This window comes from Galeopterus variegatus, unplaced genomic scaffold (assembly GCF_000696425.1).
Source record: "Galeopterus variegatus unplaced genomic scaffold, G_variegatus-3.0.2 Scaffold457, whole genome shotgun sequence".
Classification (NCBI taxonomy): Eukaryota; Metazoa; Chordata; class Mammalia; order Dermoptera; family Cynocephalidae; genus Galeopterus; species Galeopterus variegatus.
This window is the reverse complement of record NW_007726568.1, coordinates 585,230-613,069: the sequence shown is the minus strand read 5'-3', so window position 1 is coordinate 613,069 and position 27,840 is coordinate 585,230. Positions and strand designations below refer to the sequence as shown.

Genomic DNA, 27,840 nt, shown 5'->3' with positions numbered 1-27,840 from the left:
AATATTTTGTTTTTCTACCCTTTTTTATTTTCCTCCCTGTAAGGCTAAGGACAAATCTTTCAGAGTTTGGGGTCAGTGACAATACTCACAGCAAGGACTTTAGTCTCAAATACTGAGGTTCCTGTTTTACAAAAGTGATCTATTCTTAAGAGTGTGAAATCGAGCCATTTATTTGACTAAATCACTGTTACCCAGATACACTTAAAAAAATATATCAGAATTCACTGCTTTCTACATTAGAAACAATGAAAGCAAGAAATCTTGTCAAATTAAGACACTGGGAGATAGGCTGAGGATTCGTCACTGTACTATTTCACTGAAACTGTAAAAATAATACAAATGCAAACTCCAGAGGTTAAATTCAGGCTATTTATTGTAAACAGGATAGCCCTAACACTTCACCATACTGGCTGTGTCACATGCTCTTTCTTTTACATCAACTAGTCAAAAAGAAGACTTTTTAAAAAAAAGTCCCAGGTACCTAACAACTTAGTTTGCTTCACAAATCTCATTTACTAAGCATTGAGTAAATAGCAATATCTGGGGGTTGTCTGTTATTGCTCATGGACTACAGCTTGGATCCGTTTAAAAGAATCCATTAGTATGCCTGGGTGTTCCAACAGAAGCTCTAGATCCAATCTGGAAACTGGAAAATGCTGGAGCACACTACACAACAATTGCAGGTTCATGGAAGACTATATGAGATTGCTTACAGGTCTCTTCATTGCCTTTTTCATAAGAATGACATGCTTAAATTTCACCCATTTTTTAAAAAAAAGAGCTAAAAGTTACTCAGTAGCACATAACTTTCCACAGAGAAGTGGATTTTTATTTACTCTTACAGTGGTGGATTTAAACAGTGGGGACTAAGTTCAGATCTGTCTTGTATATATTTGCAGTTTGATGAAAAACTGCATAGTCTACAAATGCATAAAACCAGAAGAAAGTGGTGACTTCACACACCTTCTGATGGACAAAGACAGGCTTCATACAAGAAGGCTCTTGAAGGTAGGGATAAAAAGACGGTTACAGCACCACACTGGTCTGACAGTAGGAATGGAGCCTGCTCTTGAATGCAGCCTCCATAGTTGTGACTATATCTTTCTTGCCCCAAAGTGAGATTACTTGGAAAATGGCAAATGTAAAAACTTAAGATGTGAAAACACATGGCTATACAGAAAAAAGTCCTGGCAAATTAAATCATACGGGGAGGTAAAATGTCATTTACTATGCCTGAGTTAGTGGACAACGGGGACCACTTACAACACTAGTGCCTGTGTGGAAATATATTCACAATTTCTCTTGAAGCAAGTTTTAATAACAATAAATATTTTTAAACACTGTTAAAGCTACAGTAACAATTTCGCCTAAAATAGTATCTCATGAAAAAAATATTTTTAAAAAGTCCACTCCAGTCACCAACTGTGTGTTTGTATGTTTATATCTATATATTCAAAAAATAACAACACTTAAGGCAAGATTAGACTGGTAGCAACAGGGGATTTTAGTCTTATCGAGACTTGCTATTTAAGAATGCAAGGCTTTGTTTTTCATATCTCCAACAAGGTGGCTTTGTATTTGTTGCTTTTTAAATTCATAATGGGGCAAAACATGTCGGTTCACATACTGACTGCAATTTCACCATAGTAAAAACTTATGGGTGGTTACCATAGCTGATGTTGGAAAAGCATGTCACACACTCAGTAGGATCTGAAGTTGACCCTATTTGTACGTGTTAAATAAATACAGCAACATGTTGATAAGAAAAAGCAAAACTGATGGAACACTGCAAACCAACTATGAACAACGAATGTAGATATAATTCAATCAGAAAGAAAGAAACCACAGTGATCCTGAGAAATTCAGTTTGGGACAAAATTGATATAAGGTAAATCTGTATTTCTAGCACTCTAAATAAGTAGGGTTTCTAGGGTTTTCCAGCATTTTACTCGTGGAATAAAAATGTTCGAATTTTATAAAAAGATTAAAACCATGCCTTATATAATCGGCAATTTCACTAATAAAAGAAAATTACATTGCTTTATTTATTATCTGTTAAATGTTATTTTTTCCACTGATTGTTATGTTTTCCATGAAACCATCAAGTAGAAAGCAAATTTGAGGACCAATTCGTAAAAAGGTATTAACCTTTCTAAATGTTTTGAAGCCTTCTCCGTCAACTTAAGAGGCTTTTAGAAAAAAGCTAACTTTTATTTTCTTCAGACAAGTGACTCTTACAGAGAAGGGAAGAAAGTTCTATAGAAATATCATTCATCATTTTAAGCATTGTTATATCTGGGAAACTTCTCTTAGTAATGAAAAGAAAAATTTTTAAATATTTAAGAGGCATGTATTTTAAAAATATCCTACATCTATAAGATTCTATAATTTAATTACTTTGGATTTTTAATATTTCTACATAATGACATATAACAACTTTTGTTTGTCTCTCTAATAGTGAATCAGAAACAACTAAAGTGGCCAAGATTGTTTTCCTAGGCTCTGGAAGACTCAGGAATGCATCCACTTGCACGTTCCCACCCGAGGGGAATCTTCATAGTTTTGCAGCCATGAAGTTAATATGTGGTTTCACAAGGGGAAACAGTGGCAAACCACGCTTGAACTCGGTCATGTTCTGAATCACTTCAGGCTGCAAAGAAAAAAAGTTTCCTTTTAGTGTATTTAACCTAAAAATCATACTAAACAGGACATCAACTTTTGGGGGGTATGTGTGTACGGGGGGAGTACACACTAGTTTCTACTCCATATTTTATAATCTGCTGACCTTTTTGTTCTGTATCAGTAGGGTCAGAGGGTCATCAATTGGTCTGTGCAAACCTACAGTGAGCGTCCCCAGTGGGACTTTGGGCCAGAAGGAAGACCCCTGGCTTTCCTCTGGGCACACAAGGGCTGGCTCACCAAGGGCTCAGCACCAAAGCTTCAGCAGAGTAGCAGAGGCTGGCATGCCCACCCAGCAAGGGCCTGGTTACACTGCCAGTTTCCTCCTCTGCAAGTAAATGCCAATCTTTCTAGATGATTAAAATATGCAGGTACCATGGAAGGGGCTAAGAAGCCTCACTCTAATATTCAACGCTGGGAACAGATATGGCCAGAGATAACTCACTGCAGAGTAACTGTTCAAACAAGAGGCAAAGTCAGATGAGGGCAAAGGCTTAGTGACCAGGCATTCAAGGGGGACCTAAAGCGGAAGCTAGAAAACCTAGTGACCTGAAAACTCTAGCTCTGATGAACAAGCTCCTTCTAAGGAGGAAGTCCTCTGACAGTGCAGTCTAACATAACGTTTACATTTCTTACCTGTGGCAAGGCTGGTGCTTGTGACAAATTTATATCATTTTGACATGGGAAATCTCCAACAACAGGACCTATAAGAAAAGGAAATGCTTTGCACTTACTGATATAAGAACACAGAGCAACTTTCAAAAGAACTATAAACCAGACACAGGTCAAAAACTGTATGGGCCCAGTTAATGTCTTTCTCAGATCCTCTCAGGCTGCCTGCTCCCCAAGGCTTTGATTACTTGTCCTGCCTTCTATCTAGAGTGTCCCCAATGACAAGCTCATGATGTCACCGAGATCATAAAGCACTGGTTGCAGCAGTTTTAGTGCCCAGGTCTGATCCGACTGGACCCTGAAGCTTTGGCTACTCATAAGGACCCAGTAAAATAATGCAGAAGGCCAGGGGAGTTAATGGCGACAGGGCAAACTTTGGCTAGTAAAAGAGAGGAGATGGGAAGGACTGAGCAGATAATTGGTTTCCCTTCCTACATGCAGTGGCTCCATACACTCTCTTTGGAGATGTCCCACCAGCAACCAGCTTTCTACCAGTTTTCCTGTGAAGCTGTGGCTAGCTTGGCATTGTGTCACCTGGTATTGGCTCTCTCCTTCACTGCCTCATTTCCCTTTTCCCCTTACTTTTGCTTTGATAGAGCAGACCCTGTATCTAGTTTCCCTTCTCCGTTCTTTTACTTTCTGGTGCTCTATAAGGCAGTAGCTATGGCAAGGGACAGCCATCCGATGGCTCAACATGAGTCTAAAAATAGACTTAAAAAAAAAGTCAATAGTCAATACTTACAAGAATCCATTTCCCTGGCAAGAACATGGACGGATACCTTATGTCTCCTTGGGGCATCTACTGCCAACATTTCCTAGGCAAAAAGAAGAGCAAGGTCATCCTTCTGCCCCTTTAAGAAACTTAAAAAGATGCTCTCTGATTACTATAAAGAATCAGCTATCACATAGCCAGATACAGAGAAGAGTCTCCCCTTTCTTTCCCCTCACATTATTTTATTTAAACTCTACAAAGATTCGGCAAGGTAGGCAAGAATTATTCTTAACCCTATTTTACAGATGAGAAAACTGAGCCCAAAGAAATTAAGTGACCAGCTCAAACTCTTATGGCTAATAAAATGCTTGAGCTGGGATTAAAAACCTAGTTCAATCCTCGCTGGGATGTGATGTGCAGGGCTGCACCTAGTGATCTTTAGGATGTACGGAGACAATGGCCTGAGCTTAGTCAGGAGACAACTACAAAGTTGCTCCTCTAAGAACATTCTCAGATTCTGAACCAGGGCACTGCTTGTAAGCTGTGGTTCCTCATCTACCAAAAGAAAAAGGAAACTAATGTTTATTGAGACTGCCTTGTATCAGGCACTCTCCTATGTTAGCTCACTTAATTCTCCATAAGCTAACCGTCATGACGATACCTATTTTAGAGATATGGACTCTAAGACACAGACAGATATGAAGACTTGCATGAATCACACAGCTCATAAGTAATGGTGTCAAAAGCTAGGTTTTTTCCTCTCTCCATTCCATACGTTGTTTTGAGGGACTCCCTTGGTTACTATCATGAATGCTAGCAATGCTAGGTTGGCAGGTGGATCCTGTGGGGGAGTGTCTCCTGACCTTTCCTTTAATGCCAGACCTTTACTGTCCTTCCTAAATGGGTACAAATTGTGATAGCTTACTCCAATGTCTTAGACAGAGTAATGTTTTGTATCCAGAGAGAGAAGAGTTCATCAGCCAAGCCAAATCTACTCAATAGTTATTTATGGAGCAGTTATTATAAGTCTGGTCCTGTGCAGCTACAAAGAAGCCCTGCTGATGTTGCACAGCAAACTGACCATGGCTGCCCCCTCTCCCCCACCCCAGCTGGTAGAGCAGCCCAGAGTGTCCCAAAGGCCTTCTCTGATGTCTCTAGCCCTTTCAGGAGCTCAGCCCAGGTCTGTCTCCAGTAACACGTAGTACCTCATCTGAGAACTTCTTTCTTATTGAAGTAAAATATTTGCTTCCAAAAATCTATTCTCAATCCCTTTTTACCCAAACCTTCATTGCCCCCTTGTGTCAGCAGACAGCAGAACACCCTCTTCAGTTTCAAGCTATTCTCAATTTCCCGATCAACTCTGGACAATCCCCATTTTTCTAAAAACAAACAAGTACACTTCTTGCAAAATGTGTTCTAAGGTACACTATAGTCCCAGGAGATACTTACAGGTATTCCATGGTAAAAGTCAGTTTAGAAAATGTTTTGTTAATCAAAATTAAACAAATGCAGGTTACAGTCTTTACTGTGGTACTTCTTAGAACTCTTATAATGCGAACATGCTCTGTGATTCTCCAAGAATGGAAATAAAGAGAATGGTCCATCCCAAACTTAGATCGTCATGAATCCCTTTTTTTCCCCTATTAGTATCTTATAGAACATTAGCATACCATGGAACACAGCTAGGAAAATGTTCTTCTAGATTTAGCTTAAGCTTGGTTATAAATACTTCCATTTTTTAAGACAAGAAAGAATCAGTCTTATAATTGCTATTTTCACAAACTCAATAATCAGTACTACTTGTAGTTTCAAATGAATAAGAGAATTTGTGAAAGAAAAGAGACTGAGATGACTACGCAAGGTCAGCAGCTTTAAAGGGCACTCAAGGCTACCGAGCAGCCTGGCTGTGGACCCGTACCCTAGTGTGCTGCTCTTACGCCTAACTCTCTGCTGCTCACCTTCCCACTGTAGCTCTCTCTTCATGTACACAAAGACTGCTTGGGGTTACTTCAGATCAGAATTTTGTTACATATGTCCCTTGGTATGTGTGGGGGATTCGCTCTAGGACTCTCCCTGGGTACCAAAATCTGTGGATGCTCAAGTACCCTATATAAAATGGCATAGTATTTGCATGTAACCTATGCATATTCTCCCGTATACTTTAAATCACCTCTAGATTATACTTGTTTGCACACACAGAGAATAGCAGCCTTGTAATTCTGCAGAGGATTTAGGGAGAAGACATGTAAGTAACTCATGGATAGTGCAAAATCACCATTTTCCCCTAGGAAACTATTAGACCTTCAAGTCAAGGACTGTTTCTTTTTCCTCACCCTACCAAACAGCATCAGGGGTGAATTAAAGGGGCATTGGCAACCATAATATAGGAGAAAAATATTATCAGGACTCACTATACAACCAATTTCACAAAAATCATTCTAATAAGAACTGCAAGCACTGACTCTTGTGCTGGCAGCTACAAGATATCCTTGGAAAATAACATTGTAAAGTAGATGATATCTTTCTAAGGGGATGTGAGCACAGGGCAGGACTGAGTTCCCAACCAATCACTTAGCACCTAATCACAGATACGAACAAGAAGTGACTAGAACACTAAGGAACAATTCTAAGGTGCTGTGGTAATCACAGAGTGCAATTTTGCTCCTCGTCTTGAAAAATAGGCATAAAGGTATTTTACACAAATTAGAGATCCCAATATATTACAAAGAATACATGTAACACTTTAAATAATCACAACTCTAGTGGCAAGCTGGTTAGCTCAGTTCATCAGAGTGCAGTGTTAAAACACCAAGGTCAAGGGTTCAGACCCCGTACTGGCCAGCTGCCAAAAAATAAGTAAATAAATAAAATAAATATATAATTACAACTCTATTGCAGCATAAATTTTGGATTTCTGCACTTAGCATGTTTATCATATATTATATACCTACTTTACACAAATTTTGCTATTCTTAGAATTTTATTATGGAGAGGAAGATTTAGATGGTATGAACCTCTTAAAGCTATGCTGGGAAAACTTTAAGGTAGTGCTTCTCTTTTCTGTTGATAATTTTTCTCAGTGAATATAGGCATTCAAAACTCATAAGAGCTCTCTGAACACAGTTAAAAGGTAAGAGGTAAGTAATCATTCACTTAAAAATGCAGCTACACTGCCACCTACATGGGCAAAGGCAATTTATAGTTGTCAGAGCTTGGAAAATAATCTGATTCCTGAGTACTTTTGTTTTCTTTGCTCTTCTACTCCACCAAACAAGCTCAGCGATGTTCTTTGTAGGGTGGGGTGGGGAAAAGAAAGACAAATGGGGAGCTTATAAGGGATGGATTTGGAAGCCAGGAAGAGCTGTCACAGTGCTTGGTCCAGAGGGAGAGGAATACTGGGTTCAATATGAATTGTCTATATTTTTTCTAATAGTAATAGGTGTTTGTAACAAAAATACTTAAATCCACACATAAAAAAACCTTCATAAATCCGACCCGAATGGGTTCAAAGCAGCAACACACAACATAGCACATATAAATTCTTTATGAGTCAAAATCTAAATATATGAGTTTAAGTTACCTTGTAGAATTTGATGATATCATCCTTGGTAAGTGTCTTTAAATATGCAACTTCTGTATTATCTGAAAAAGCAATCAAACAAAAATTTATGAATATTTTCTTATTAAGTAGGCCAGAAAACTACACTAAATGACAATAACTTTACCCCAGGACTCTTAAGTATCCATTTTTTTTTTTTTTTTTTTTTTTTTTTTTCCATTTCCGGCAACGGATCGCAACCCTCAGTGTTGCCCCCGTACCGGACCGGGGACCGGCAATGGGATTGCAAACCTCGGTGTTGCTCCCGTGCCTCGCTCAGCCAGTGAGCGGGAACCGGTCTGTACATGGGATCCGAACCCTCGGGCAGGAGCGCCGCCGCGCTTCCCAAGCGGCGCACTATCCAGTGCGCCACCGGGCCGGCCCAGTATCCATATTTTTAAGCGGCCACCTGCTCCTACAGGTAGGAAGAGAATAGATTTCAAGTAAAAGTGAGTAGATATAGCATAATGAGTAAGAGCCTTGGCACAGGAGCCAGGCCAGCATGGGGTCATATCCTGGCACTCTGCTTATGAGCTGTTTTTATTCACTTCAACTTTCTGAGCCTCAGTTTCCTTATCTAGAAATTGGGGATAACAACTTCTTAATGGGCTGTAGTGAGAATTAAGAAAATGATATATGATGAAAACACAATGCTGGGCACATGGTAAATGCTCAATAAATGGTAGATACTACTATCATTAATAGTAAATCCAACTGCTAGAAAAATTACATGTAAGAAAACTGAGGCCCCCAAAACTCTTTAGCTTGCTAGTATCAGAATGAGAATACAACCCAAGTGCCCTAACTTCCTTCTGGTCAGCTTGTGCACTCTGTTGTTAATCTCTGCTCTAGAAGAAAGGTGAAAGGAAGTTGACAAGCCAAGAGACTTGAGGAAGCATAGCACTCCCAAATCTGAAAATAGTGATAAGTCTCTGGAGATCTCTAAAGGCAAATTTTTAATTTTTCAATGTTCTGGGAAATAGATACCTATGTATCTGTGCTTAGAGTCTCAGGGGTACACTGACGGAACAAAAAAAGTGATGTAAGATTTATTAACACACTATTGTGAGACATGGGTAGACCTAGCCCTAGCTTTGTAGAAGAAAAAGATAAAGTTTCTAACAGAAAATTGCTGTTACATTAAATAGTAGTTCTTTAGAAGTCCCAGCCACACACCCCTGCACTCCCTCCAACTTCACCCCCCAAAATAATACAACATCACCTACAAAATGAATATATGTTGTAGAATGACCTCAGTGCCCTCAAATATTACACTTAAATGCCATAAATGTTGAGGCTCTAATTTTACCTTACCTCTGTCAAAATTGTATTGCTGGGATATGATTTCTCCCCAATATTTAGCACACTCTGCAGACAGTTTCTTTGGTTTGTCTAGTCTACGGATTGCTAATGCTTGAATGTGTTTTTGGAAGGCCTCTTCTGTCATGTCCTCTATGGACTTTTCCATGGTAATTAAGAAAGCTTCCACTCTGCTTTCTAGGTAGTGAGGTGGCTTTTCTGACTGGATGATGAACCGCAAGCCCTGTATGCCATTAGCTCTGCGTGGCCCACTGAAGACAATATAGCCTGAAACACAAACAACAGCCAGTCAGGACACTGGAATTCGAGACTTAGGTCACTTTTAATCTTTTAAAAATTATTCTGGGACTGGCCAGTTAGCTCAGTTGATTAAAGCGTGGTGTTTTAACACCAACGTCAAGGGTTTAGATCCCCGTACCGGCCAGCTGCCAAAAAAACATTCAAATCCCAGTACTGGTTAGCAGCCCCCAAAAAGGAAAAAAAATTACCTCGTCAGAGCAAATGACATCAATTTTAAGGCTTTAGATTATTCTATTTAGATAGAACTATGAGTGATTAAGATTTTCTCAGTTCTGAAGGACAGAGGAGAGGTCTGAAGAACAGTTAGAAAGTTGGAAATAACTTTCTTCTTCTTAGAAAAAAAACTCGTATTCATTATTCAAATTCATAACCCATAACTCCTCACACTCTGCTAGTTAAGCCCCTTCAGTCTATGCTTAGGTTATCCATGCTATGAAATGCTGGGCTCATTTTCATCCCCTAACCATTGTCGTACCTGTTTCCTTTAACACCCGTTTCCTTAAATGAACCTGGGTGTACTATTGCATTTCTTGTTAGATAATCAATTCCTGGACCAACTTTATTCAGACTTCAACCCTCTAGAGACCAGACTAAATAAAGGACATACATTAAAGGATTTATCACACTGTACTATTATCCCTTTACAGGTCTGCCATCCCGCTTTGACTGAGTTCCTTGAAGGGAAGGATCATCCATAACTTACCCATTTTCAGTGCCCAGCCCCTAGCATGGTGGTTATTTAAAAAATGATAGGTACTTGGAGAGGCTCACCCAAATCCTTTTTCATTGGTTCTTCTCTGTCATTACTGCGGCTTCTTTGAACTTCTTCCCTCACTGATCAAATCTGCCAGGATCTCCAAGACTCTTAACAATGCCTAAAACTCTGCAAACACTTACTGAGTACCTGCCATATTTCTCAGGCTTGATATATAAAGATGAATGAGATAATACTTGTCCTCAGGGAACTCAAAGTTTGGTGAATATAATCTCCTCTGGATGGCTTGCTTCACACCTTGCTACTCATAAGTCTGTCTTTAGCTTCCTCCCCACCCACCTAAAATGACCTCTTTATTGACATGTATGTAAGATAAATGCAGTGTCATCTCATTAAGAATTGCTTTAATGTCCATAAGATACTGTTTTTTGTTTTGTTTTTTGGCAGCTGGCCAGTACGGGGATCTGAACCCTTGATGTTAGTGTTACAACACCGCTCTAACCAACTGAGCTAACTGACCAGCCCTTCCATAAGATATTGATTGCTTATCTTTTAGAATTTGGTTCCCTATAAAGGTTTTCACAAGTCTCTCTGAAGACAGCATGCCTGATACAGAGCCAGGTGATTCTACATGTTTTCTGAGGACAGTGGTCATTCATCACAGTCTACTGTGTCCTACTACTCCCCAACTTCCCTCTCACCCAGCTGCTCCTTGGTGCGCAGGGTGTTGAAGCAGGGTTCAGAGATAATCTGACAGAAAAGCTCCAGAAACATATTCTCCGAGGTGCTCTGCATGTCTGTTTGGTAGTATATCTCAATTCCACAGTTATTGTGAACTTCATTCCTCTGCTGATAAACGAACCATCCTCCTAGGAAATTTCAAAAATAGAGCAACGGGTTCAAAAAGTTATAGTTTAATAAAGTCAGTGCTATGTCTGCCCACTCTTGTGGATATGGTAATATAGACATCTAACAGTAAAGGGAGTCAGAGAAGCCTGGGGTTGTATTTTATCTATTTCACTTTTCTGATGAGGTCCATGTTTGACTGACAGTCAAATTTTCTGACTGCAAACTGGCAACACTAAGTTTCCTCTTATCAGAAGATGGAGGGGAACAAGGGCTGTAAGTTCCCCCGCTCCTCCCCTCCAGCCTTTTCATACATATCCCCAAATGCTTCCTCCTTCACAATGCCTGATTTTTTTTTTTAAACTGTAATGCCTCCCATGGAGAATTAAGTGAAGGACTATTTAAGGCATTCTCATCTGATCAGCTGGCTAAATCAGAGTGATTTTATAACACCTCGCATTTTGAGAATGGGATATGAACTGAGCTATTTTGGAGCATGGGACAATTTAGGAGGCAAAAGAGATAGGGTCCTTGGAGAGGAGAGAAAAAGAGGGAAGTAAAGTGAAAAGAGGTATGAAAGATAAATTCCACTTTGAAATTTTGTTGCTAGACTGGCCTCACTTTGCCTGAAGACAAGTGCTATGGCTCTTGAATAACAGACCCTGATTCTTCCTCACCCTGATTCTTCCTCTTTGCCCTCCTTGTAGTGACTGAGGAACAAACTAGAAGTTTGAAATAAACCATTACCAGGTCTGTGATGACTGTGCATGCAGAACAGCAGTGCTATGTTCCAGGTATCTCTAAGCATTCAACAAAGATATCCTGAGGCGATAATATGTTCAAGTTGCTTTAGTAGTTATTCACGTGAAGCAGACACAAACCCTGGCTGTAAGGAATGTACAGTCTAACAAGAATATGGAGATGCATTTCAATCCTAATGCAAGAGCAGAAGTATGAACAGCTTAAATAGGCAGAGGTTTAGAAAAACTGTGCTCGGAGTTCAGAAGCAGAAGTGATTATTTCCAGCTGGGAGTTTTAGAAAAAGTTTGCTGGAGTAGGTAGCTTATAAGATAGGACTGGAAGGATGTCTTATGAGTAGAGACATAGGCCCATGAGGAAGAAGGTGGAAAAAGGAACTCCATTCCAGGAGGCTGAAATAGTTGGGGGAGAAAAAAGTGCGGATGACGCATGCATGTAGAACCGCTAACAATCAAGTTTGGCCAAAAATAAATAAATAAATGCTTCTCATTCTTGGTCCAATATATTTCCTATTATATAGTTTTGAACAATACTGAAAATAATGCTTACTGAGTTTCTATATCAAAAGAAATCACTGTTAATATAAAAGTAACTCAGCATTGAAAACCCCGACACATAACTTAAATAAAATCAATTTTTTATGTTAATCCCTTATAAAAATACACAGGTAATAAATAATTGTTAACTGTTCCCCATGGCTTTTCTAAAACTATTTCAGTCAAAGACTACTATGAGCTTCTAATTAGATGTTATTATTCTAGTTTCCATTTTTTATAAACAAGTTTCATTTCATGGTTTATTGTCAATACTACTTCAGTTTCGTGATATTTATACTTCCTAACTCTTCTACACTCAAGTACCAGTCAATTCCAGTATCACTCTCTTCAAAATTATTGACTACCTTCAATTTTACCTTTGGCCCTTCTACCAGCGTATTTTTGGGTAGAATTTAAATTTATATCTAATCATACTTTTATATAACTAGTACAGGATCCCAGTCATTTGTTCCTTTGCTGTAAAACTATGCATCATCAACCCAGTGAATTCAACCTACCTGTAATCACCCACATTATTAGGTCAAAGCAGTCCATTCCCAAAGTTATAACATTTCAACTTACTGTCAGGGAGCTGAACTTCTCTGTACCGAACCAGCTGACTTGGAAGGAGAGGTTTGGTATGAGCATGTTCAATAAGGGTATCTTCAACCATCTGCATAATTCCTAATGCAGCCTAGGAAAAAAGATATGACACAGTACATTACAAAAACACAAACATATCTTGTCTGTGAAAATGAAAACTGTATATTGAATGGCAGTCCATTACAATATGAAAACAACAGGCTTGTGAAATAAACTAGCTAAGTTTATCATAAAAATGTTTTTTTTCTTTTTTACTGGCCAGCCATCAAAAAAAGGGAGGGATTTAAAATCTTAGTTAAATATATTTGCTCCTATTCAAATGGATAAAAATTGAATTTGTCAGTATAGTCAATCTGCAATACAGTAAATATGGTAGTAGTGAAGACAAATAGAGATCCAGACAATCATCAACACTGATGGCCAATGGTGCAAAAAGGCACTGCCAAAACTGGAGAGGTACTGGTGATGGAAAGTTGGTCTCAAGTGGAGACCCTGACTGCAGACACCTGGGATCAGAGCAAAACAAAGGAGGTGAGCATAAGTCTTTATTGCGAGTGAAACTGGCCTTTGTAAGAATCCTGTCTCTGCCATCTATTAGCATCTGACCTTGGGTGGAGGCAGTATAGCAGACTGGTGGAGAGTAAGGGCTCTTGTTACAGACTGCCATGGAAATTCTGTAGTGCTTTCCATGTGTTAAGCACATGGCATGTACCATTTAATCCTTACCACCCATGATGTAGGTGTTACTATAACTCAATTTTACAGATAAGGAAACACAGCACAGAGTTAAGACATTTTCAGAAGATTACATATCTAGTATGTGTCAGACTCAGGACTTGAATCCACACTCTCTGATTCTTTATCATGTGCTGTTATCCACTACACAGTCCTGCCACCTTATACAAAGTAGGGATAAGTATTCTCAGTTCCTCCTATGATTGTACAAAGCAGGCAATAGCAGAGGAGTCAGTCATGAAAGTAGATGCTCAGTTAACCATCCTTCTACTTCTCCTCCATAGAGCAGAGAAGGTTGAGTGAACTCTAATGTGTTTATTATCTGAACCCATGACCTTGGTGTTACAAGGCTGTGCTCTAACCATCTGAGCTAACCAGCTCTAATGTGTTTATTATCATACTGTGCTGGCTAAGTCTTGACACAGACTAGAGGAAAAAAATCTCTTGCACTGATCCACAAAAGATTGCTAAAACCTCAACCACTCACCTGCTTTGTTATATTTCCATGGAGAAGGGCTTCGATGTGCAGCCGTGACAGAAGCTGTGGTATGAAGGCCTTTAGACGAGGAAGGGTGACATCTGTAAAGGTGTAAGAAATAGAGCTCTACTTACTAGGTTTAAAAAAAAAAAACCCACCTTTATATTTGAGATAATTTGAGACTTACAGATGTGTTGCAAAAATAGTACAGAGAGTTCCTATATAGCCTTCACCCAGTTTTCCCTAATGTTAACATCTTTTATAACCATAATACAACAATCAGAACTAAGAAATTAACACTGGTACAATACTATTAACTAAAGTATAGATTTTATTTGGATTTCAATTTTTGCACTAATGTCCTTTTTCTGTTCCAGGACCCAGTCCACAATTCCACATTGCATTTAGCTATCATGAGTCCTTAGTCTCCTTTAATCTGACAGTTCCTCAGTCTTTCCTAGGACTTTGTCTTTTATGACCTTAGGACTTTTGAAGAGTACCCACTCAGTTATTTTACAGAATGTCCCTCATTGGGTTTGTCTAGTGTTTTCTCATGACAAAACTGCACTTATGTATTCCTAGGAAGAATACCACACAGGTAATATGTCCTTCTCAGTGCATCAAGTTAGGAGGTTGATGTTTTGCGGTACTGGTGATATTAATGTTAATCACTTGGTTAAGGCGGTATCTGCCAGATGTCCTTATTGTACATGTACTATTTTATTCTTTTGGTTATAATCAAGTAACTCATGTATGCTCTACAAGAAGTTTGGAAAAGCCCACATGCTCATCAATGGCTATTTTTCTCATTGTAACTAATAAATATTTATTTTGGGACAAATACTTTGGGAGGTTTCCTTAAATTTTACCCACTAATTTTCGCATCCATTGGTGGATACTGCCTGCAGTAATTATTACTATTACTAATTGTAATTTTTCCATTTCTCTCATTCCTTTTACATGTATTGATTTGATTCTTCTATAAGCTGTCCTAATTGTAATTTTTCCATTTCTCTCATTCCTTTTACATGTATTGATTTGATTCTTCTATAAGGAAGAGTTGCCTCTTCCCCTTTAGGACACCACAGTAATAACTGCTAAAGGCAAGATGCACTAATGGATGCTAAAATTATTGACTGAAATTTAAGAAGACACGAAGAAGGGAATTAACAAGTGATTACTATAGGTCAGGCATTTTACAGATGTCATCTTTCAAACTATAAAGCATATACAATTATTCTCATTTTAATGGTTTCTTGTTCAGTTATCAAGCTAGTAAGTTGCAGAGCTGGGACTTGATCCTTGGTCTAACTAATTCCAAAGTGGATACTCATTCCACACCACTGTAGTGCCTTAGGAGCCCCTTCTACTAGACTGCCTCAGCAGTCTTTATCATAACACTTAGCCCAGCCTTATCTCTATTAAAATGATCTGTTTACATTTATGCTTTGCTACTAGACTTGAGCTCCTTGATCCAACAAACTCCATCCTGGTCATTTAAAAAATTTTAAGCACCTGGAATCCAGGGCCAGTGGCATAGGAGGCAGTCAGTAAATGCTGTTGGATCACACTGAACTCTGAGTTTCTTGCTACTCTGGCTCCTGGATAGCTAAATGACTTAGAGTCATGAGGGAGCCAGCCTCTCACACTGAGTTGTCTCCAAATTATGGAACATTGGCATTCTGGATTATTGTAGTAGTATTTATATCAAAACAGAATGATTGTTTATTAGAGCAGAGAATTTCAACCAACCAAGTACTGACTTTTCCCTCATAAAACATATTTTAGGAAAGCTTCAAATGCCTGTGAGTACTTTAAAGCTTACTCTGCTTAAAATTCACATGCCATCTGACCCAGATTCTAACAAAGGGGGAAAAAACACCAAACCTGTTTTTCAATTATGCTGAGAGCTGGTTCAGTTTCTTGAAAACATATTTAAAATCAATTGTGTGTTTTTTAAAAAAGATAAAAATCTTGCTCTTAACTGTACATGACTAATAACCATTTTACAAAGAAAAGTATATTAACTGTCCAGAGAAAAAATGCATCTGTTCTAGTTAATCAATTTTACAATCTAGTCTCCTACCCAATGCCCAAGGCAACCAATAAGCTAATGACTACCAATACTTTGCTCTTGATCTGTCACTGTAAACATCAAGAACATAGTGATATATAATAAGTACCTTGTCATAAAAGATTATTAAAACTTCGAAAGAATTCTTTCTTTAAATTTTATTTTAGTTCTTACTGGTGAACATGTAGGAAGAAAGATTAATTGGGGAAGTAACGTTGGGAAGTGAAAAATATAAAGCAATAACAAAGGGTGATACAGCCTATATTCTTTACAATAAGGCAAATCTGTAATTTTGTTCCATTTAATTGGCATTTATTAGACACACACTGAGGGCATAAAACTATACTAGATACTAAATAAAGGGGATAACAGGAAGACATAATCACTGCTCTCAAGTAATTTAAGACTTTCAAACAAAACTCCTGAAAACCAGACTTAAGATTTTAGAAAAACCAAAGGACTAGTCTTTAGGTATTACACATTTTCCAGTTTTTAACTGAATAGATCTAAAGATGTCAGAGCAGGAAAAAATGCCTGAGCATTTCTTATGTGTGCTAAGACTTTCAAACTCAGTCCATTGGTACTTTTCTGAAAACTTCAATGTTAACGAGGTAAGCGCTTGCATCACAGCATTTAGTCATTTGGAGAAATCTATGAACACTAATAAACTGCTGTGGCTCCAGACTGAAAACAGCAAATGTGGTTAAACTGCTTGAATGCAAAGGCCACTTCAGTGGCCACCATTTTTTTAATGAAAAATATGTACAGCTGGCTTTAATAGAACTATAAGTTATCTGAAATTGTAAACACTATCAGAACAAACCAAAATAATTTTAGAAAAAAAAATGAAGAAAAAATTAGTCTTCAAGTAGAAAAAGAGTCTCACCATCCAGGGCTTCTTTTAATTCATCTTTAGTCCAGGCCACTTCAGTCATCAGCAAGCGGAGGTAGTACATGGCATGTTGGTGAGGCTGTTCAGCCCGGAAATTATTAAGAGATCGCATATACTGGTGAAGAAAGACATGGGTTCATTAATTTTATAAATCTTCAAGAATAATTTCAAAAAATCAGCTATAATCAAACTTCATTTTGTATAATTTATGTGTTACTAGGATGCAGAAATATTTACTTCTTTCTCTTTTCTGAAGTTATATAATTAAGAATGGGGCTTACTCCTCTCTGATCCATAAACTAGATGGCATGCTTCTTCTTTGTGCAGGTTGCTGCTTTACTTCCAGCATCTGACATGTACTCTAAGTGCCTTCATTATGGGACATCTTTTATCCCTCAGAAAGTTATTCCCAGTTTTCAGGGCCTCCATCTTTTGGCATCCTTAGATTCTACACTATAAGGCCATCCCAAAAGTCTCTATAAGCAAGCAACATGGATAAGTATATATAAAGGTTGAGCATCCCTAATCTGAAATTTTGGAATATTTACATTGTACTTACTTGCTGAGCATCCCTAATCTGAATTTTGTTGAGCATCCCTAACATGAAATCCAAAATGCTTACTGCAGCATTTTAGATTTCAGATTAGGTATGCTCAGCAAGTAAGTATAATGTAAACATTCCAAAATCCAAAAAAATCTGAAATCTGAAGCACCTCTGGGTCCTCAGCATTTCAGGTAAGGGACATTCAACCTGTACACAATATTAAATCTTCATTTGAAAATAAATGGTAGTTTCTTACAGTGTGCAATAAAGGTCATAATTTAGCTTTAAAGTAGGTATCCATCCCATACTTCCCTTACTTAGCCAAACATAGATTGAATTTAGGAGGAAAATACATGAAACCTAAATAGTGTGCCCTAATGTGACAAGGTTCTTTTGGTAGGGCAGACCTCAGTCTGCTGAATTATGTGTTCTTCTGAAATGAAGGTTGAATTTATGTTCTTCTGAAATGAAACCTCAAGGAGTCCACGACTGGCACCAAGTGTTCTCATTGACAGTGCTGCAACACTGAACTCTCTGAAGCCCACAGAGAAGGAGGCCAGGTGTCCACCAGTCTCCTAGGCTTTCTTTCTGGGTGGGGTATAGTATTTAAGCAAAGACAAGGTGAGATGAATGCAGTAGGGTTATGAATGCTTCGCCTCCTCCTCTCCCCTTTTTCAAAAATTTTCATAATATGGCAATATTACCTTATGAATAAAAAAGTAATAAATTACAAAACAAGTTCAGAAAACTTACTGCCTCTTTGATAATTTCAAATCTTTTTTCATCGATCTCAAAGGTAGCCATTTTCTCAATAATCTTCTTTAGCAAAATTGGCTGCTTGTCATTGTAACCTTTCACTGAGAGCTAAAGAAAAAGTTCAAGATATTTAAAAGTTTAAAAATATAATGAAGTAACTTACAAATAAATGTCTTAAGCTTGATTTTTAAACATTTAGAAAATCCCAAAGCCAGGTATATTAAAATAAAAATGAAACAAGAAATTCAATTAATTTAAATTCTCATATAGTTTAACATGTCAAAATTATAGAATATGCTTAAGTTTTATCTTCAAAAAGAATTTCTAATGAATGATAGGCTTAAGGTTTTACCTAGCAAACTTTTGGACACATCCTCAAATCATTTATATTTAAATATTTTAAACAATCATTTTTTTTAGAAACCAGGCAGCCCTGAATTTGTATTACATAGCATTTTGCCACTTTCTCATTCAATGTTGCCCAATAAGGACCCACAATTCTAACTATTCACTTATTTGATGAGTTTTGCTGATGTCCCAAAAGCCAATGGCAAAACAAATGGGTAAGGAAAATACACTGTACACATCCTTAAGGTTTTGCCTTAGGACAATTTACTTTGTATCTGAAAGCCTAACACTTTGAAAAGTGGCAAATGGAGAATACCTATAATTATATTTCCACATGGTGGCATCCACAGCAGAAGAGGATACACTGCACCTAAAGTATCCATGAAAGTCTCTAGCTTGTGAAGAATAAGAGACAAAAATCTCAGCAGGAGTAAAGGTCATTGGCCATGGGAAACATACCACATACCGTAGCAAACAGACTGACAACTAGCAGAAAGCCTGTTTTATCATAAATAAAAATTATTTATTTTAATGATAATATGCTACTAAAAAATCAATAGCAAAAAAACAGAAAATAGATTATTACTTTTCTATTTGGAGTTAATTTTGATCTCTAAGCTTCAAATTTCCATGGATTCAGAATGGTTAATTATTATTATTATTATTATTATTATTATTATTATTATTATTATTATTATTATTGTCTTTTTCTTTTTTGTGACTGGCTGTACCGCGCTCAGCCAGTGAGTGCACCGGCCATCCCTATATAGGATCCGAACCCGCGGCGGGAGCGCTGCTGCGCTCCCAGCGCCGCACTCTCCCAAGTGCGCCACAAGGTCGGCACCTGGAATGGTTAATTATATACATCCTTATACGTTAAACAAAAGCTACCAGAAAATTTACTTATGTGAAGAAAAAAAGTCACCACAAAATAAAAAATTTAAATCCTAAAACCTTTTGTATAAAAATTTTTAAAAAAGAGTACCCATAAACACTATCATTTTAGTTTTTAACTAAAACATATATTTTCAAGAAAAGTGAAGATGAATGTGTGCCATAAAAGGAATGTTAATTTGGAACTGAGATATATAGGCAAGCTTGGAAACATATCAGAAACACTTTTGAGAGAAAGGATCTAGTTATTTCTTGGATGCATTTAATGCTTATTTTAAAATACATATAAAATAGTTAATGATGCATGCTACAAAATAAATTAAAACGTCAAATGTATTTGAACACAGGAACTTTCTACTAATGTCAGCAAAAGTTAAGGAAGCTAAAATATAAGAAAAAAGTCAAGCACCACAACAATAACTATGGATATCTTTCACTTACAGATGTTAATATACTCAAACACATGGAAAATACAACATGCTTTCAGGATTAATATGTTAAACATCTCAAGCAGAAGAACATGCAAATAAATGTAGCACACATACATGTTCACAAGGTGCACTAAACTTTACTAAATCATTCATTAGTGGAACTAATACTAATTTGTGTTCTTCAATCATTAAAAATGTGCAAGGAAAAAGACCATCAACCTTCTTATTTAAAAATGCAGAAGTTAATAGTTTTCCCAAGCTGAACATAATGCTTAGACGATGTGGTGCCTTTTCTTTGGTTTTCATTTTACTTACAAGTATTGCATTCATTCCTGATGCAATGCCATAGCTCAAACCTGAGAGGCGTGCTGCATATGTATACTCTTTTAAATCATCCTTCAATAACCTGATAAACAGGTATGTCATGTTGCAATGGAGAGGATCAGCATAAATGTAGCGACTAACAAAAAGAAAAACAAAAGAAATGCTTTGATACCTCAAGCAGTGGCATGGTAATGAAGAAACATGACCGAAGAGTATGGATATGCAGCCTCATGATCTGGATTTCTAGGGAAGTAATATAGGTCAACCTTATGTTTTACAAAGAGAGGAAGACTTCATTCTCTTTGCCAAAGACCAAGACTTCAGATACAGAATGGGTGAGATCTAAATCTAAATAGGGTCCAATTTTGTTTGAGGTGAAAAATATGACAATCTGATGAAAGATGTTAAAAAAAAAAAAAGAAATGAAGGAAACGTTGCATAATATGAATGGTATATAGCTGAATACTTAGAATAAGAGCTAACTTAAAAAGTAAATGATGAGAAAGTATGATTAGCAATAAAGATTTAAAAAAAGAACTTAAACTCATATACCCTCAACCAAAAATGCTTCCATCAAATCAATATAAAAAAATGTTGATGAGTGGAAGGCTCTAAGAGGTGGGTACTTACATACATCCCATAGATGGTATTTTGGAGGTCATAGCTCAAGCCTGCTAGCTCTGCTGCATATGCATACTCGTTGAGTGAGTCTTTGAGGAGCTCAAGGTACAAATAGGCCATGTTACAGTGCAAGGGGTCCACATAAGCAAATGGGCTGGAAGAAAATGTTGACAGTAAAATAGCTGATTTATTTCTTCCCAATGTGATGTGGCCTTTTGAGATGGATGAAGAAATTGAATACTGGTTAATATAATTTCCTGAGATATGGTTGAATTCTTGAGACTGGCTCTTCTTCTCATGAGGATAAAAACAAGGTATCTGAAAAGGAAGCCTGAAATATGTCATGTATGTGTGCTGGTGGCAGTGAAGACGGAGAAGAAACTGCTTACCCCAGATGGTGTGGCAGAACTGACAAGTTAGAAATGTAGGGTAGGTAAGGAGTGGGAATGGGCCAAAATGCATGCCTATGCTTAGGCTAATAGGAGGAGGCATGGCTGATGGAGCTCATACAGCATTTGCATGTCCTCTTTCTCTCTCCAAGCAAGTCATACACTTTGTGGACAGGAGTATGAGATTGAGAAATGTGTAGACTGTAATTATATGAACTTAGAAAAATTGAGACCTGTGAAAATGTTAGCTTATCCCTTAGTGTTCCCCAAAATTTATAAAGCTAGAGCACTGTCAGTAAAAATAATTGATAATTTCTATCATCTAACTGCAGCCAGAACTAGGAAAAAAATATTAAAATAGGAAAAAATTTTAATGAGAAAGAACAACAAAAGAGAAGAAACAATTATAAAGTGCAAGAGATAAACAGAACCATAGAGATCAACTAATTTTTCTCAGATAAGAAAACAAAGAAAATCTTCATTTCCCAGGTAAGAAACACAATTTTCCTCATATCATCTGGGCTGGTAGTGGCAGAGTTGGGATTCAAATGCAAGTCAAACAACCTACTCATTTGACTGTACGACACTGCTTACCTTTATCAGAAGCAAGTAAAAAACTCATTCATTCAATAAATGTGTATTATATTCTTACTACAGTGCCAGGTTCTTCTCTAGGTACTGGGAATAAAGCGGGAAGAAATCAGGCAAAGTCCCTGACCTCAGAGAACTTTTGGTCTAGTTGGAGGAGACAAATAATAAATTCAAATCTTATCTATCTATGGTGATATTGCTGTGGAAAAAAATTAAGCAGGGTAAGGGGAATAGGGAATGCCAGAGTGGCAGCAGTAGGGAAGACTGCTAGTTTACATAAGATGGTTGATTAAGGCCATGCTGATAACGTGACAGTTGGGCCCAGACCTGAAGGAAGCAAGCCCTGGGTATATCTGGGAGTAGACTGGAGAACCTTCCAGGCTGAAGAAACAGCTAGTGCTAAGGACCTGAAGCAATGCCTGCTTGGCTGTTTGCCAGCAAATGAAAAGTTTCATTCTATCTGTAGTATAGTAAATGTAACTAATAAACTTCATACAACACATGCATGTATTGAAACAAACTGTATCCCATAAACATTTACAATGGAAAATAAACAAACAAACAAACAAACAAATAAATAAGGTAGCACACCATGACTAGTGATGTGCAACAAAACAAAACAAAACAAAAAAACTAATGTACCAATTGCAAAGCCAACCATTTTATCAAAGCTGATAAAGCAAAAATAGGGGTAAAATGCTTAGCTACTTAGAGAATCAAAAACAAAGAGAAAGTTCTACAGCTGTCCAAACATTCCAACTGGAATCCAACTCGAACATCTAAATGAACATTTGCCATTTAATTTTTTTAAAAGTATTATACATGGCGACAAGTTTCCTTCTTCAAGCAAATAGCAGTTCAGAAACATAAGGCACAATTCACAAAAACAAAATCATCAAAACAAAAGAGAGGCTATAACAGAGCTCAGACTCACGGGCAACTGTGCACCTTTCTTAGGTGGAAATGAAAAGCCAGAAAAGCCAAGTCTGGGAGCTCAAAGCCATATGGCTCAAGCTCAGAATATAATTCCAAGAAGTGTCCTAAAACGCCACATCCATAGTTGATGTACTGATAAATTGGAGAGACACTAAACTAACTTTAAAAAGAGAACATACTTCAACTGGAATACTTAAATTCTGGTTCATTTGTTAATTTTTAAAATATATTATTTTGATATCAAACGCTATATGCTAAAATACAGATCACAGAGTTTAAAAACTGTAATTAAGTACACATAATATAATCCTATATCTGAAAAGATGTAAACAAACACATACCTAAGAAAATTTCTACAAAAATGTACAAGAAACCAAATAGTAGTTACCTCTAGGAAGACCGACCACAGAGAGGGGGATTTGTGGAAGGCAGACACTTTGAATTCTAGGAACTGTATTGGGAACTTAGGAGAACAAACAAAAAAAACGAGAAACGGTCTCTCAAAAACATTCTGAAGAAATTCATAATCATAGAGGCCAAATGGGAAATGCTAACAAGCTGCTTAGAGTGTTAAAAATATCACTCTCAAATATTAATAAATAAAAGCAGCTTTGTAATGCTTTTTTCTAAAAAGATGACCAGTAAGGGGATCTTAACCCTTGACTTGGTGTTGTCAGCACCACGCTCTCCTGAGTGAGCTAACCGGCCATCCCTATATAGGGATCTGAACCCGTGGCCTTGGTGTTATCAGCACCACACTCTCCCGAGTGAGCCACGGGCCAGCGCTTTTGTAATGCTCTTGACCAACAATAAGCCATAACCTGACAGCCCATGTTTGGTGTAAAAAATTTAAAAATTTCAGTACAGTTGTAGGTAATCTGTGAATCTCATGCTATAAACACAATATCTACATCTCTACAATCTTTTTTTTTTTTTTTTTGTCTTTTTCCGTGTCCGGCAACGGATCGCAACCCTCAGTGTCGCCCCCGCACCGGACCGGGACCGGCAACGGGATCGCAACCCTCGGCGTCGCCCCCGCGCCTCGCTCAGCCAGCGAGCAGGAACCGGTCTGCATGTGGGATCCGAACCCTCGGCGGGAGCGCCTCCACGCTTCCCAAGCGGCGCACCAGCGCAGTGCGCCACCGGGCCGGCCCCTACATCTCTACAATCTTAACATATTTGTTGGTGGAATATTAACTGTCTATTAGAGATACTTTTTCCTTTTTCCAAAACATTTAAAACATACCTATCTTTAATTTCATGTGAAGCCAACTGAATAAAAATTAATGAAAAAGTTGAACATTACTGCAAGATGATAGGTTTATTTTACAAACACAGACCACTGAATTTTAGAAATATAAAATTATAAAGTATAAACTCATAAAGTAAAATTTGAACTGAGTGATATACTTGACCACGCAAATAAATAAAAAGAGACAGAGATGTACTGAAGATGCATTGAGAAATCACTGCAATAGTAACACTAGTCATCAATTTTACTAAACATCTTTTTTCTTAAATAATTTCTAAGTAACCAAGCCAGGAATAGAGAAAGCAATATCTAAGGGCTCCAGATAATTAAAGGACTAAAAAAGACTCAAGATCGTTAAGTAACTACTATCTCTTCTTCTGACAAGTTCTAGAAATACAAAACCAAAACAACAAAAACACTCCAATTTATTTATTCTTTCCTCAATGAACCTTCCAGGTAAATCTGTGGCCTCCCAGATTCCAAAATACTGAAGGCTAGAAATGTCTTCCTAATAATTGCTAACATAAATCATTTCAGTTAAAGGGTGTACTCATCAATGCAAAGGAAGAATGAACAATCCTGGTTCTCAAAATACCTCTTAACAGAAGCAGCCTTCCCTTGTCTAAGTAAAATAACTCTAATTTCTTTTATTTCTAGACATGGATGCTCAAAAAAGGATAGACAACTTTTAGAAATATAATTGTTGGTTTTTATAAGAAGCTTTATATAGCCAGATTCATGTTACATACCTGAAAAATTCAAAGTTGAGACAAGCTTTTGGCAAGAAAAACTTATCATCTTGTTTGAACCAGAGTTTGCTCATAGCTGTATCCTGTAATGTAGAAACAATTTGGTTAGGCAAATAGAGGCACACTCAGCAAAACTGTTCAATCATATCACTCTTCAAGAGGAGGAAGATAGAGGCAATAGTTGAGTTTTGTTCTGGAGGCTGCTGTCCCATGGCCTTGAAGCATACTCGGAGGGTCAGCAAGTAGGAAGCTGGAGAGAGAAGATGGCTAACTCCTATAGCAGAGAGAAATCAGCCTTCTACGTCTCCTGGATAAGGGATGTTGGGGCACAGCAGAGGAACAGATAGGTGGGAGAAGCCAATACCAACTATCCTGTCCTCCTCTTTTTGGACACTGGGAGGCACAGATAGATGCAGAAGTCCTTTGTGGTAGCCAGCCTCCAAGGTAGCCTGCAACAATCCCTGCCTGCTGGGATTCACACCCTTGTATAGTACCTGCCTCCCACACTGGACCAAGGTTGGCCTACCTGACTAACAGAATGACAGAAGTAATGGCATGATACCACCAAGATTAGATTATAAAAGACACTGTGACTTCTACATTGATTACTCATTTTTCCCCTTGGATCACTCACTTTGGGCTGCCATAGAGAGGTCCATGTGATGAAGAAATAAGGCCTACCAACAACTACATAATTGAACTTGGAAGAGAATCCACTAGCCTTCAGATGACCCAAGCACCAGCCAACAGTTTGACTATAACCTCATAAGAGATCCTGAGCAAGAACTACCCAACTAGGCCACTTCTGGATTCCTGACTCTCAGAAATTATGTAAGATAATAAATGTTTGTGGTTTTAAACTACTAAGTTTTGGAGTAATTTGTTACACAGCAATGGATAACTAACACAGCTAAGGATGAACAAATAGGCCACTACTCTGACTTTCCATTTCACTCATGCTATACTAAGAAGGGCCTTAGATATTCACTTGAAACTATGTTGAAACTCTGACAGAGATAAAAATGGTTTAATGTTCTTCTTAGTTTACACTGAGAAGGTCTATTTAAAACACACAACAAATAAAAAACATGGGACGCAAGGGCCAGCCTGGTGGCGCACTGGAGAGTGCGCCGCTTGGGAGCGCGGCGGCGCTCCCGCCGAGGGTTCGGATCCCATGTGGAGACCGGTTCCCGCTCACTGGCTGAGCACGGTGCGGGCGCAACACTGAGGGTTGCGATCCCGTTGCCGGTCCCCGGTACAGGCGTGACACCGAGGGTTGCGATCCTGTTACCGGTCAGTAAAAAAGACAAAAAGGAAAAAAAAAAAAATGGGATGCAAACAAGCTTTCTCTGTACAATCTAATATATAACTCATTAAAATACCATTTTTAAAAGAAAAATGGATGTCTCATTAATAATCTAGTTGCTTGAGATAAATTGAATTTCATGTTCCTAAACACTGATTCTTGTCTCACCAAGTTAATTTGAATGTTAGGTTATTTGAAAAAGATAGAAGGAAAGATGTGTGTCTATAGTCATGAGTTTAGAAAGAGTTAGTTTGCAGGTTTAGAAAAGAGAAGGTGCTGTAATAATTTGATCTACTTTTCTATACATTTTACCCAAGGTGTGAAATAATGACATGAAAAGAACATTCTGAAAAAAAAGGCGGAAAAAAATCCATTTCTAAATCACCCTACCCACTGGCTTATAAGTCCATTAACTTCATATAGCCAATTGTTTTTAAGGGCAGCAAATCTAACGGCTTCCCTTGGACATGCTCTCTTCCAAGCTTTGGAGATCCTTTCTCATCTCTAACTTTCATGATGCAGCGTAAACCTTCTTCCTTATTGGGTCTTCAGTGGATATGGAATAAAAACCACAACCTTTCAAGAGACTTGTGGTTACAGCTCAGACTTATTTTTTCTCTCCTGCAAAGAAAGCATTTCCATAGATCCTATGTTGTTCAGTAGTTTTGTTTGTTTGCTTGATTTAATATTTTTAACCTTCTAATATTTCTTGCAATTATTTTCTGCAACTTTTCTGTCCCCTCTTAGGATGGAAGCCCCCAAAATAACACAATACGAATGCAAGAAATCATCTCTCTAGTCTCCCCTGTAACAGGTCTGCACCCAAATTTAAAATCACTGATTATAACATGTTACCTTAATAAGAGCAGGGTATGGTGTCGCCTCTTTTTCTAATGATAAAATCTCAAAATCTGTAGGAATAAATTCATTCTTTGTTGGCAGTTTAAATTTCCCATTCAAGTCAGCATTTTGCCATTTCTGGATGAATAATGAAAAATACATACACAAAAGCAATTAGAGTCTGATTCAGGAGTTTAAAACAGTGTCTTTGCTCAATATCAAGGCAAATATTAAGGGGACAAATGTCACACAGCATTCATTTCCATCATATATAAAGGGGCTACTACCAAGATCTATTGATGGGTTTTCATGAAACTTGAGTTGACTTTCTGGTACTAATGGAGATTGTGCACTCATCTATCTACCTTTCCTCTCCATATCTCCAAAATGACCAGCTGAGGTTAAGGAACAATCTGAGCCTGTGGAACACAGAGAAGCTAATCGGTCCATATGAAGATGTTTGCTCTAGCTCTTTAAAGAATGGAGAATAATTTATCCGGGGATATATTCCCACAACTGCTAGGCAACAGGTCATTTATATAAGGGCCATACTTTCAGCTATACTAAGTTACTTCTATCTATGGCCTGAAAGCCAGTCTAAAGGGGTCTTCTTTCACTTCAGTACTTCTTAGAGACTGGCCCATACTCCTCCCAGACTACCATGTGAACTTTTAAGTGAACCAGTAATTGAAGCACAAGGTTAAGGACAAAGGTCAGATTTGAGTCTGGATTGATACAACCTACAGGTTGGATCTGTTCCACGGGCTAGTTCTAACAGCTAAGTAGCCATTGATTGATGAACCCTAATTTACAAAACTTTTCATTATTAAAAGAAAAAAAGAAAGAAAGCGACTGCCAATAAGTCTGGGTCACTAATTTGTCTCTAACTGATGTGGCATAGCCTTACAGATTTTATAGTTCTATTTTAGTCCCTGGATTT

General features: G+C 37.8%; 1 protein-coding gene across 1 annotated transcript in view; it reads right to left on the bottom strand.

Moving 5' to 3' along the window:
- Positions 1 to 355: 355 nt before the first annotated feature.
- The window catches only part of IDE (insulin-degrading enzyme), a 63,491-nt gene continuing 36,006 nt past the window's right edge, over positions 356 to 27,840 (bottom strand). Inside the window, exons 12-24 of the mRNA XM_008568994.1 lie at positions 26,916 to 27,038; positions 24,755 to 24,837; positions 20,847 to 20,991; positions 18,217 to 18,327; positions 16,914 to 17,034; positions 13,963 to 14,054; positions 12,720 to 12,831; positions 10,698 to 10,865; positions 8,976 to 9,248; positions 7,644 to 7,705; positions 4,094 to 4,166; positions 3,316 to 3,383; positions 356 to 2,650 (exon numbers count right to left, since the gene is read on the bottom strand). Of these exons, the coding sequence (XP_008567216.1) occupies positions 2,555 to 2,650; positions 3,316 to 3,383; positions 4,094 to 4,166; positions 7,644 to 7,705; positions 8,976 to 9,248; positions 10,698 to 10,865; positions 12,720 to 12,831; positions 13,963 to 14,054; positions 16,914 to 17,034; positions 18,217 to 18,327; positions 20,847 to 20,991; positions 24,755 to 24,837; positions 26,916 to 27,038 (1,527 nt within the window). The 3' untranslated portion in view covers positions 356 to 2,554. The remainder of the gene's footprint in view (positions 2,651 to 3,315; positions 3,384 to 4,093; positions 4,167 to 7,643; positions 7,706 to 8,975; positions 9,249 to 10,697; positions 10,866 to 12,719; positions 12,832 to 13,962; positions 14,055 to 16,913; positions 17,035 to 18,216; positions 18,328 to 20,846; positions 20,992 to 24,754; positions 24,838 to 26,915; positions 27,039 to 27,840) is intronic.